The sequence below is a fragment of the Oryctolagus cuniculus genome, chromosome 6 (assembly GCF_964237555.1).
Source record: "Oryctolagus cuniculus chromosome 6, mOryCun1.1, whole genome shotgun sequence".
Classification (NCBI taxonomy): Eukaryota; Metazoa; Chordata; class Mammalia; order Lagomorpha; family Leporidae; genus Oryctolagus; species Oryctolagus cuniculus.
Genome location: NC_091437.1, coordinates 12,611,510 through 12,624,346, shown reverse-complemented (window position 1 = coordinate 12,624,346; position 12,837 = coordinate 12,611,510). Strand labels below are relative to the sequence as shown.

General features: G+C 55.1%; 1 protein-coding gene across 5 annotated transcripts in view; it reads right to left on the bottom strand.

Annotated features, from left to right (window-relative positions):
- SNX24 (sorting nexin 24) overlaps positions 1-12,837 on the bottom strand; it is a 149,391-nt gene that overhangs the window by 52,298 nt on the left and 84,256 nt on the right. For all 5 annotated transcript variants that reach the window (XM_070076042.1, XM_051844149.2, XM_070076044.1 and 2 more), the window contains one exon: positions 2,105-2,209. In XM_070076042.1, coding sequence (XP_069932143.1) covers positions 2,105-2,209 — 105 coding nt within the window. The remainder of the gene's footprint in view (positions 1-2,104; positions 2,210-12,837) is intronic.

The following is a 12,837-nucleotide window of genomic DNA, read 5'->3' as shown; positions in this document are numbered from 1 at the left end:
CACGCGGGCTGCGGTTCAAGGCTTCCCTGAAGCCAGATCGGCTCTTCTGCTTCCAAGGCCACAGGTGCTGATGCACATTTATCACTTAGCAAAGCTACATCGGCGCCTGTGACTGGTAAATTAGCAACAATGAATATCAGCTTGTTCATGCACTGGAGTGAAAACATCCTCCCAAGTAGTTACATTACTTCCTAGTAATGTAACTGGGAAAACAAGAGGTGTGCTCCTAGGATAATCATCTTTATTTGGCACAGATCTTCTGTTTAGATGAAATGCAACTCACTTTCCTCAAAGATCTTGTTGTGCTTAATTCTCCTTTTACAGGGACCAATTCCTACCTCACTACACCTCAGGGAGGTTTCCTGGGGTGCATTACTTAAGGAGAAGAGATAAGAAAACACGACAAGTGGCAGCTACTTGATTTCCTCTGCCCTGTGCGCTCCAGGTGCCCTGACCTGGAGGTATGAATGCCTCCCCAGGGTCACGGGCAGGCTCAGGGCCACACACCACCCAGCTCAGATGGCAACCTGGCAGCAGCTGGAGGGTGGCTGCAGGCAAGCACTGGGGGCACCCACTCCTGTGGGACTCGGACAGGTGCTGAGGGCGACTGAGCAGTTAACTGTAATGGGACAGTGGCACAGGGGGAACGCCCACGGTGCCCTACACCCAGGGAGACTGACATCCCCGGAAGGATCGAGAAAGGACATCCGGGCCAGGGTCCATGTTTCTCTGGGCATGAATGAAGCGCTCACACTCATCTCCGCCGTGCGGGTCCAGCTCCCAGTGCCTGCAGCAGCACCAGGCGGAGAAGGGAGAAGGGAGACTGGGAAGCAGTGGACTCCCAGGGCAGCTGAGCGGCAGCACTGAGTACCAACCCCGCCCAGCCCTGCCACCGCATCTCTCAAGCTCCATGGCAATGCTGCCCTCGGCTCCGTCCGTGCCAGATGGGTGGACCCATGTGTTTACATGCAGGGCACAAACAACCTAGCGTGTTTACGCGGAGCAGTAATGCAAGTCATGTGTCCCGGACCACGGGCGGGGAGCAAAGCCTTCCTCACAAGCTCCGCCCGAAGACACGCAATCCCCGTGGAAAATCGGGCTTACAGACAGGAACGCGTTGTTTACCTATGCCATGTAATTACAGACAGCGGCAAGTTTTACCCTCTGCCCACCACGTCTGATGTCTTGCTTTTTGCCTTTTTTTTTTTGGCTCCGAAGTGCTGCCTGAAGCCATAGGAGTCAGGAAGCTCCTGGGACTGCCACACACAGTCCCATGGGGTGGGGTCTCGTCACCCCCACCCCCCAGCCTGCTCTGCTTAGATGCCCTGAGGCGGCTTTGGGAATACCGCGGGGGCCAGGGACACACTTCTGGCATGGAACTGGGCTTCTCATCTTCAGCCAGGAGAGCTGTGGGGAGAAGGCAACCCTGGCTCTCCTGGTCCCTGGAGTCCCACGGACATCCTGCAGCCACCAGGGCTCATGCTTCAATGGGGCGCTGCCTCTTCGGGGGAGTCTGGTGCTGCTTGCTGCCGGCTGAGGTCCCCCACCCACCCTGGCCGCCTCTGCCCCCATCCTGCCCATAAGGCCCACACAGAGGCGCTGGTCCTGCCCCACCTTTCCCTCTGGCTTGGTGGACGGGCCTGGGTCTCCCCTGACTTGGGCAGCTCCCCCTGCTCCTGTGCCATCGCATTCCCAGGGAGCTGGCGCCCCCTCGCAGCAGCTCTCAGCCTCGCTCCACAGACGCAACCCCCTCCCCGCCCCACCCAGCCAGCTGCCCCCCAGCACACACCAACACCAGGGGCCACTCCAAGAAGAAGTGGCAGATACCGAACGGGAAAATGGAAAGCAAAACCCAATTCATACAACTGGAAAATCCTAAGCGGACAGATCCTGTCGACAACAGCTTCTCCACGCTGCAGCTCCCACTTCCCCCATACGCATCCCCTATCTGAAACAGAACTCCTCGGAGGGGCAAACCTACACTTTGAAGCTTCCTCCTCTTAATGTAGACCTTTCACAGCTCGCTGTGCTCCGCAGCGCCCCTACCGGTACTGAGAAAAAAACCCAGCGTGAGTCCTGAGGCCGGCCGGGCCGACCACCTTACCTGCAAATACATCTCCAGACCTTGTCGCCGCTGCTCCAAGACCTTCGGGACCCAGTTCCTAACGTGTTTGGACGGGATTTCTGGAGTTTTGATACATTTCTTAAGCTATAAAGACAGAATCAGAAGAAAAAAAAAAGCTGTCAAATACAACATGGAGGAGGGAATCTACTTTTCTTAGATGTGAACTACTGCTACCTCCAATTCAAAAAGCACCAGGAGACGTAATTATACGGAAATTTCCCCCTGAAACGTTTTCACTCAGCAGTCCTGCGAATCCACGTTTCAGAATCAAGGCTTTTGTTTCACAGCTCTTGCTGCCAGAATTAGACTGAAATTATACTTCCTGAAAAATCGATGAGTTAAATGAGTCAAAAACAAAGGGGCCAGCCTTGTGGTGTAGGGGGTGGAGCCGCCACCGGTGATGCCAGCATCCCAGATGGGCACCACTTCGAATTCTGGCTGCTCCACTTCCGATCCACCTCCCTGCTAATGCACCTGGGAACATCAGTGGGAGATATGCCCCTGCATCCATGTGGGAGATATGCCCCTGCATCCACGTGGGAGACCCAGAAGAAGCTCCTGGCTCCTGGCTTCAACGTGGCCCAACCCCATCCATTGTAGCCATTTGGAGAGTGAACCAGCAGATGAAGATCTCTGTCTCTCCCTCTCACCCTGTAACTCTGAGTTTCAAATAAACAGTCCCAAGAAACAAGAAAATAAAATTTATGATAAACTATTAATAAAAGATTTTGCTTCAATTCTTTTCTGATAAAAAGCCATCCTCCTTATTTTTCACACTGGAAAGCAAAACAAAGTTGCTTATAACCACAGTCCTTAGAAACGCTACATGGGGGCTGGCACTGTGGCACAGCAGGTTAACGCCCTGGCCTGAAGTGCTGGTATCCCATATGGGCGCTGGTTCTAGTCCCGGCTGCTCCACTTCCGATCCAGCTCTCTGCTGTGGCCTGGGAAAGCAGTAGAAGATGGCCCAAGTCCTTGGGCCCCTGCACCCGTGTGGGAGACCCGGAAGGAGCTCCTGGCTCGGGATCGGTGCAGCTCTGGCCATTGCGGTCAATTGGGGAGTGAACCAGTGGATGGAAGACCTCTCTCTCTCTCTCTCTCTCTCTCTCTTTGCCTCTCCTCTCTCTGTATAACTCTGACTCTCAAGTAAAAAATAAATTAAAAAAAAAAAAAAAAAAGAAATGCTACGTGAACAAGGCCGCACCACTGGCAGCGAGCCTCGCACACGTCATAACGGATAAATGAGAAGCACAGAGTCTGATCTCTCCAACATTCCTAACAATGAGGACCAAATTCTGTTTGTGAAAACGGAATGATGCATCTTGGGCAGCAGTTTTAAGTGACAATTTAAGTAACGAAAAGTTCTATGGGAAGTAGACTCAGGGCTGCTTGTGATGAGCAGAAAGCTCCCGCCAAGCCCCAGACGTCCAAACTCTACACCTGTGAGCGCCGCTGGGGTGACAGGAGCGACCTGGGTCACCCAAGCAGGCTCAGGATCCTCCGAAGAGCCTCAGCTGTGGGGGGGGGGGCAGCTCACAGTCAGAGCCTCAGCTGTGGGGGGGGGAGGGGGCAGCTCACAGTCAGAGCCTCAGCTGTGTGTGTGTGGGGGGGGGCAGCTCACAGTCAGCCTCAGCTGTGGGGGGGGGGAGCTCACAGTCAGAGCCTCAGCTGTGGGGGGGGGGCAGCTCACAGTCAGAGCCTCAGCTGTGGGGGGGGGGAGCTCACAGTCAGAGCCTCAGCTGTGTGTGTGGGGGGGCAGCTCACAGTCAGAGCCTCAGCTGTGGGGGGGGGCAGCTCACAGTCAGAGCCTCAGCTGTGGGGGGGCAGCTCACAGTCAGAGCCTCAGCTGTGGGGGGGGGGCAGCTCACAGTCAAGCCTCAGCTGTGGGGGGGCAGCTCACAGTCAGAGCCTCAGCTGTGGGGGGGCAGCTCACAGTCAGAGCCTCAGCTGTGGGGGGGGGCAGCTCACAGTCAGAGCCTCAGCTGTGGGGGGGCAGCTCACAGTCAGAGCCTCAGCTGTGGGGGGGGGGCAGCTCACAGTCAAGCCTCAGCTGTGGGGGGGGGCAGCTCACAGTCAGAGCCTCAGCTGTGTGTGTGGGGGGGCAGCTCACAGTCAGAGCCTCAGCTGTGGGGGGGGGCAGCTCACAGTCAGAGCCTCAGCTGTGGGGGGGCAGCTCACAGTCAGAGCCTCAGCTGTGTGGGGGGGGGCAGCTCACAGTCAAGCCTCAGCTGTGGGGGGGCAGCTCACAGTCAGAGCCTCAGCTGTGGGGGGGCAGCTCACAGTCAGAGCCTCAGCTGTGTGGGGGGGGGGCAGCTCACAGTCAGAGCCTCAGCTGTGGGGGGGCAGCTCACAGTCAGAGCCTCAGCTGTGGGGGGGCAGCTCACAGTCAGAGCCTCAGCTGTGGGGGGGGGGCAGCTCACAGTCAGAGCCTCAGCTGTGGGGGGGGGGGCAGCTCACAGTCAGAGCCTCAGCTGTGGGGGGGGGGGCAGCTCACAGTCAGAGCCTCAGCTGTGGGGGGGCAGCTCACAGTCAGAGCCTCCGCTGTGGGGGGGGCAGCTCACAGTCAGAGCCTCAGCTGTGGGGGGGGGCAGCTCACAGTCAGAGCCTCAGCTGTGGGGGGGCAGCTCACAGTCAGAGCCTCCGCTGTGGGGGGGGCAGCTCACAGTCAGAGCCTCAGCTGTGGGGGGGGGCAGCTCACAGTCAGAGCCTCAGCTGTGTGTGTGGGGGGGCAGCTCACAGTCAGAGCCTCAGCTGTGGGGGGGCAGCTCACAGTCAGAGCCTCAGCTGTGGGGGGGGCAGCTCACAGTCAGAGCCTCAGCTGTGGGGGGGGGCAGCTCACAGTCAGAGCCTCAGCTGTGTGTGTGTGGGGGGGGGCAGCTCACAGTCAGAGCCTCAGCTGTGGGGGGGCAGCTCACAGTCAGAGCCTCAGCTGTGTGTGGGGGGGGCAGCTCACAGTCAGAGCCTCAGCTGTGGGGGGGGGCAGCTCACAGTCAGAGTCTCAGCTGGGGGTGGGGAGCTCACAGTCAGAGCCTCAGCTGGGGGTGGGGAGCTCACAGTCAGAGCCGGACCGGAAGGTGATGCCTGGCTGACTCCGATGACGCAGGAAGGGGCCGAGAGCCCGGGAAACTTCTAGAAGCCGGGAAGGGAATGGATTCCGCCCCTGGGCATCCAGAAGGGACACAGTCCTGTTGAAACTCAGCTTGGATTTCTGATCTCAAGAAATGTGCGCTAACAAAGGTGTGTTGTTTTAAGGTTTACAGAAACATATTACAGCAGCAACAGGAAACTGACCCGACGCCTCTGAAAACAGAACAAATTCTAATGTTGTAATTAAAAACTCGGAAAAGCTCACCAAGGTTGCTCCCTTATGACATATGCAAACAAACAGCCTGATGATGAATTTTTAAAAAGCTCAAGCTGACTTGCCCCAAATGGTAGTTAGAAACGTGCCTGGGGATTCCAATTCAATCCCATCAAGGTGGCATGTACCAATGCCATCTCACTAGTCCAAGTGATCAATTTCAGTTCACAATTGATCATAATGATAGGTCTAAGAATCAAAGAGATCACATAAACAAGACTGGTGTCTGCTAATACTAGCTGATTGAATCAAAAAAGGGAGAGAACGATCCAACATGGGAAGCGAGATACACAGCAGACTCATAGAATGGCGAATGTCCTAGACAGCACTCTGGCCTCGGAATCAGCCCTTAAGGCATGCGGATCTGTCTGAAGAGCCCATAAGAGTATTTCAGGCATGGAAAGCCAAGACACTCTGGGAGGAAAAAAAAAAAAGACCTAAATGAAAGATCTCTGCGAGTGAGATCCCAGTGGAAAGAACGGGCCATCAAAGGAGGAGGTACCTTTCTCTGAAGGGAGGAGAGAACTTCCACTTTGACTACGGCCTTGTCGAAATAAGATTGAAGTCAGCGAACTCAAAAGGCTTCCATAGCCTTGGAAACTCATGACTAGAGCCTAGGGAGATTTCTGACACCATAAACAAGAGTGTCAAATTGTTAAGTCAACAACAGGAGTCACTGTGTACTTACTCCTCATGTAGGATCTCTGTCCTTAATGTGTTGTCCAATGTGAAGTAATGCTATAACCAGTACTGAAACAGTATTTTACACTTTGTGTTTCTGTGTGGGTGCAAACTGATGAAACCTTTACTTAATATATGCTAAACTGATCTTCAGTATATAAAGATAACTGAAAATGAATCTTGACATGAATGGAATGGGAGAGGGAGCAGGAGATGGGAGGGGTGCAGGTTGTAGGAGAAGTTATGGGGTAGAAAAAGCCATTGTAATCCATAAGCTGTACTTTGGAAATTCATATTTACTAAATAAAAGTTCAAATACAAAAAAAAAGTTCACGGGCGTGGGTGGCCAGCCTAGCAGTTAAGACACCTGTGCCCCACATCAGAGTACCTGGGTTCAATTCCCAGCTCTGGCTCTGGACTCCAGCTTCTTGCCAACGCAACCTCTGGGAGGCAGCCATGGTGGCTTCAATAACTTGCCTTCTGCCACCCACGTGGACTCCCTGGTTTGTGTTCCCAGCTCCTGGCTCTGGCCCCAGGTTAGCAGAGCCATTTTAGACACGCGGGGAAGGAAGCAGCTCTAGGGAGTTCTGTATGTGTCTCTGTCTTTCCCTGCCTCACACACAAACAGTAGAAAACACTTCAGCACAATGGCTACACTTGGGTAGCTGAAACCACTAGTATAAAAATTTCTTCCTCCACTTAAGAATCCACTCACCATCAGCCATCCCAGGCTGAAAGGTGCTGTGCTGACGATGAAGAAGAGGCCCTGTGCCCTGCCCTGAGCTCCTCCAGTCCAGACAAGAGGCTGGCCCTGCGTCTGCCTCCTGCCTCTGAGCCCAAAGCGCATTAAAAGAATGATGCCCCAGTACCGGCTGGGAACCCAAATTCTATTCGCCCTCCCCAACTGAACTCCTGTATTACTGGGAGTAATAAAGTATTCACCCACACTACAAAGCTGAATTTCTCAGGTGGTGGAAGCCAATGAGATAGAGCCAGAAGTCGCTCTGAAGGGCTCGGCATAAAAGTTTTTGCACTGTGGAACGGATATAGTTGGTTTGAACCTGCTGTCCTACTCCCTTGTCACTTTCTGTCTGCCTAGAATGTGGCCACAACGGCTGGAGCTATAGCAACCATCTGCTTACACGAGGAAGACGCTGTTCCTAGTGCTGAGCAGAAAGGAAGCAGCAGCCAGTGAGACTTATGTCCTCCAGGGCTGCCCATCGGCAGGCTTGCTGAGTGAGAGGAGAAGCACCCCTGCCTCATCTGGGGCTTCCCACGTTGGGGTGCTCAGTTTATGAACCCTAATCTAATCTTTTACACAAGATTGACTGGTTGGTTAGTTGACTGACTCACTTGGCAAAGTGACAGAGAGAAAGACAAAGACACACAGAAACACACACACACACACACACACACACACACACACACAGGTTCACTCCCCAAATGGCCACAACAGCCAGGGCTGGGCCAAACTGAACGAGGAGCAGGGAACTCCATCTGGTGCCACGTGGGAGACAGGGATCCAAGTTCCTGAGCCATCATCTGCTGCCTCCCAGGCCCATCTGCAGGGAGATGGACTGCAAACAGAGCAGCTGAGATTTGAATCAGGGCTCCACTGTGGGAAACGGGTGTCCCTAGCGGTGGGCTTAACCCACTGTGCCACAATGCCCACCCCCTGAATTTCATCTTGATGGACAGGAGTTTAAAAGAAAACTAAGAGCCCCTGAGAACCAGAGAACCCTGCAGAGAGGAAGGGGGAACGAGGCATGGCCACTGAAGGGATGAACAAGTGTCTCAAAGACAGGAAACAGATGCTGTCAGTGACGGTAGGGGGCATGGGAAGGCCCGGCCACAGCCCCCAGGAGGGAGGTGGCGGGGGAGCGGGGACCCACGCTGCTCAGCAGACCCAGCAGGCTGTGCGCCCAGGACTGGCCTCAGAGAAGGAGGGAGCAGGGGAGGAGTCAGCCTGTGCCCGGGCAGCCTACTGCCACCCTCTGCGTGCAGAGCGGCCAGCAGCCCGTGCTGCGGAAGAGAGTGTGGGACAAGCAAGCAGGACACCCGAGAGAAGAGGAACAGACGCGTCAGCTCACAGACAGGAGCTGCTAACATGCCATTTAGCATCGCAGAGACAGTCGAGGAGACGTCGCTTGTGTGAAACAAGAACAGGTTGCTACGAGACAGAAACAGAGAAGAAAGATGTTGCAAACTAAAAAATAAGACACAGAAAAGAAAAATTAAATGGGGTAGAATCAGAATCACAGAAATCTCTCAATTTATAACAAAGAGAGAAAAGACGAGTGAAAAGGATTAAACAAAAGATAAAACCAAGAGGCTTAATACTGAGATTAGTAAGCATTCTGTAAAGAAAAAGAGACATTTTCAAAGACAACCTTTTTTCTACATGATGCTTCAAAGACCTCTGTCTTCAGATTAAGAATCAGACTGACAGCAGTACAGTAACAAAACAGAAAGACCCACACTTATCTACACAGGCCCGTGGGACCTGCAGAGTCCCGGTGATGGAGAGAAAGCGGAGGGAAAGGCAGGCGCACGCCCCACATCCGAGGGCCGGTTCCACGCTAGCTCTGCTGCTGATTCCAGCTTCCCGCCAACGGGCCGGGAGGCAGCAGGTGACGGCTCAAGTACTGGGTCTCTGCTACCCACGTGGAAGCCCTGGATGAAGTTCCGAACTCCTCGCTTCAGCCTGGCCCAACGGTGGCTGTTGTAGGCATCTGGGGACTGAACCAGCAGATGGAAGAGCTCTCTCTGCCTTCCAAATAAATACAAATAACCTTATTTCTAAAAGCCTGCAGCGGCAACCGACTCCCAAGCAGCAGCAGTGAAAACTGGAAGACCCATGTCTCAAAGACGCAGACTGAAAATGGAGCTCCACAGCCAGCCACTGGCAGCCCCGTGCCAGCAAACAGGCACTTCCAGGCCCTCACGCACTCGGAGCCTCCCTCCTGTGCTGTCCCCTACACTGAACCATGCCGACTTCATTCCCCAAATCTCACGAGCAAAGGAAGGAAGAAGAAACTGGGGCCAGGGCTGGCAGCTGGGGGAGGGGTCAGAGCCTGCAGGCACCCCGGCTCGGCCCCTCTGGGCCCCTCTGCCCGTGTGATGCTCTCGACAGCCTCCCCTGCTCCCCAGCGTGGGACTCGGGTCGTCCCCAGACTCCTCACCTGGCACAGGCCTCCCCTGCCCGCGCCCCGCGGCTGCCCCTTTTCTGTGCCACCCACTGTATGCGTTCAGTTGTCATCGGGCAAGGGCTCAGCGTCCTGGCATCCTCAGAGGGGTGGCAGTGCCCTGTGGGCTTTGGAGGCCAAGGCAGGCATTGGGTCTCATTTGAAAGGGGAGGTGAATTGAAGGGGTGAGCCCTGGAGTGAGCTGATTTTTCCTGCAAGGAAACCAGGCTGGTGGTCCTCTGAGCTGCTGACTGGGGGTAACTCGCTGTGCTGAGCAGACGAGGCACGGAGGGCCAGGTCTGAGTTCTCCGGGAAGGGGAGGTGGAGGTACATTCCACCGGGGAAGCGTGGGGGTCTAGGTGCTACCAGATGCCGGGGCGGGGCGAGAAGGAACCCAATGGGAAGGGCACGGGGACAGCTTGGAGCCAAGGCACAGCTGTCCTGGGGCAAAGGGGAGAACCAGGACACTGAGGCAGGAGACTGACCCAGGGCTGAGAGAGAGGAAGGTGGACAGATGGTTTCTGCGAGGGAACACACCCACCGCTCACTTCCACCCTCTCTGAGCTCGCTCTCAACAGCAGTTATCAGCTCATTAATATTCATCTGCATCAAGAAACTTGTCTTAAAACTCTTGAACTGCAACATGCGGTTCAGAGTAGACTCTGACTCCTTTACCACTTTCGCTTTTCTTCTGTAAAACCCGGACGCCTCGGCGTGAGACACGCGGTGCCTCTGTCATCCCATCAAGGGCAGCAGAGGAAGGCGCACGTCACAGCTTGCGAAGGCGGGAACGGACTGCTTCAGGTGCGAGCCACGCCCCAGCCAGGGTCTTCCCAGAGGCCTCTGCTGCCATCCCGTCCGACGATGAGCTGCCCGGCCACACTGCGGCCAGTCAACGGCCTTGCCGATGCCTCAGATGAGGGCCGGGTGGGATGTGAGCACCACCACAGTCCCCCCTCTGCCTGGCGTGACCGTTCCCATTCCCTCTTCATTCTCCCGGAAAAACTTACACAGAGCCCGGGCCACACGGACCCACTGCATGCACAGTGGTGACAGCAGGGCACACGGACAGGTGTGGAAAGGCCGGCTGTTTGGCCTAGAGGTGAAGACATTGCTAAGGTTCAGACGCCTGGGGAAAGTATCGTGGCTCAGGGGGTCCTGCTGCCAGGGACGCCGACATCCCACGTGGGTGTGCCGGTACGGGTCCGGCTACTCTGCTTCCACCAGCTTCCTGCTCCTGCATCCAACCTAGGAGGCAGTGAATGATGGCCTAAGCACTCCAGCCCCTGCCACCACGCGGTAAGCCCAGATGGAGGTCCTGGCTCTGGGTCTCAGCCTAGCCTGACCCTGGCTGTTGCTGGCGTTTGGGAAGCAAACCAGGGAAGGAGGTATTGGTGCTCGCTCCCACCCGCTCACTCTCATTCTGCCTTCCGAGTACAATAAAACACACGTTTTAAAAAGAACAAAAAAGAGTAAGACACCCGCATTCCAAATCAGAGTGCCTGGGTTTGGGTCCCTGCTCCCCATCTGACTCCAGCCTCCTGCTAAAGCAATACTGGGCTGACTCCCACAGGAGCAAGCTCCAGTGACTGGGTTCTCAGCGGGGCCTCATTGCTGGCTGACGCAGGCACTCGGGGAGGGAACTAACGTAGGGAAACTTTCCTTCTCAAAACAAAACAAAAACAAAAACAAATACAAAACAAAACAAAACAAAAAACTCCAGAAAAATGGAATAATTAAAAGCTGTGTTTGTTTCACTGCAAAAAAAAAAAAATCCAAATCTATGCAATTTTTCCATTAAGTTTTTTGCAGACCCCTCACAGTAGCCATTTCCCAAAGGAAAGGCTGGAAATACTTCTCCCAAGCACATGAATAAGAAGAATGTGCATTTTATTAATAAAAAATAAAAGTTCAAGAAATGGGGATACCTGGGGGTAAAGCCCGTCCTCTCCCTACACCGTCCTCTCCCTACACCGTCCACTCCTACACCGTCCTCTCCTACGCCGTCCTCTCCTACGCCGTCCTCTCCCTACGCCGTCCTCTCCCACACCGTCCTCTCCCTACACCGTCCTCTCCTACACCGTCCTCTCCTACACCGCCCTCTCCCTACGCCGTCCTCTCCCTACGCCGTCCTCTCCCTACGCCGTCCTCTCCCTCAACGTCCTCTCCCTACACTGTCCTCTCCCTACACCGTCACTGTTTTGTGTCCTTTCAGAGGCAAACACAGTGCTGCCCTCTCACTGGATCTCATACAGCATTTTTGGCTTCTCCTGAAATGTGCGCTTCATTAGATTAAATACACGAGAATGCAGGGTTTTCCTCAAGCCCAAAGTAGGCAATAAGGAAAAAGAGGGCAGTTCATTTTAAAACAAAGCAGCGCCGAATTTCAGGGAAACCTCTGTGTGTAACAGGGCGCGCTGGGACTGACCCTGGACAGCGGGGAAGGTGTGGAAACACAGCACGCGCAGCAGCCTGCGGTGCAGGGTAGGCGTCCTACCCACGCGCGTGGCTCCGGGCTCCGTTCACGCGCCTCCACTCAGACAAGCTCGCTGGAGGCAGGTGGAGTGCACGGCGCTGCCTGGGCATGGAGGATGCCCGTACCAGGTTCCAGGCGTCCCTGTCACAGGAGCGGGGCCTGCACCGTGGAAGAACAGGCTGGCTCTGGTCTTGTTTCAGGGCACGGGTCGGGTTTTCCCCACCCAGCACAGGCAGGACTCATGCTCCCTGGGGTCATGCAGAAGGGGCAGGTTGGATGAGCAGAGTCAGGAGAACTAAAGGGACCACAGACCCCCGCAGCAGAAGCCAGGCTTCCCCTAGAAACATCCCTCCTCGGGCTGTGCGGTGGTGTACCTGGCAGGGCTGCCGCCTGCAACGCTGGCATCCCGTATGGGCACTGCCTGAGTCCCAGCTGCTCCACTTCCCATCCAGCTCCCTGCTAATGGCCTGGGAAAGCAGCAGAAGATGGCCCAAGTGTTTGGGCCCCTGAACCCACATGGGAGACCCAGAAGAAACTCCTGGCTTCAGCCTGGCCCCTGGAAAGCGAACCAGCAAATGGAAAATCTCTCTCAATCTCTCTCTCTCTCTCTCTCTCCCCCCGCCTCTGACTTTCAAATAAGTAAAATAAATCCTTAAAAAAATTGTTTTTTTCTTTTCTAAAAGACATTAGTGAAGAAAAGGAACTGACACAGAAGGAGAATGGAAATGTCTTGATCCAATCTGGAGATCCGAACGTGGAGGTGGACATTCGGCTTGGCAAGGACAGAGGCGGCACACGCCATGGGGACAGCAAGACTGGCTCGGCTGGGCTCTCTGCAAGAGCTGGAGAGAAGCAGCACAGCCTCGTGGCCCCACTGAGGCTGCCCGACTCCTGAGCCCTGCACTCTATGCACGGATTTCCATACATGCAGAAAGGGGCTTTGCACACAGGATCCGATGAAGGGTCCTGAGAAGGCACGGTTACCCTGGATTACTGGGCGGAACTGGCG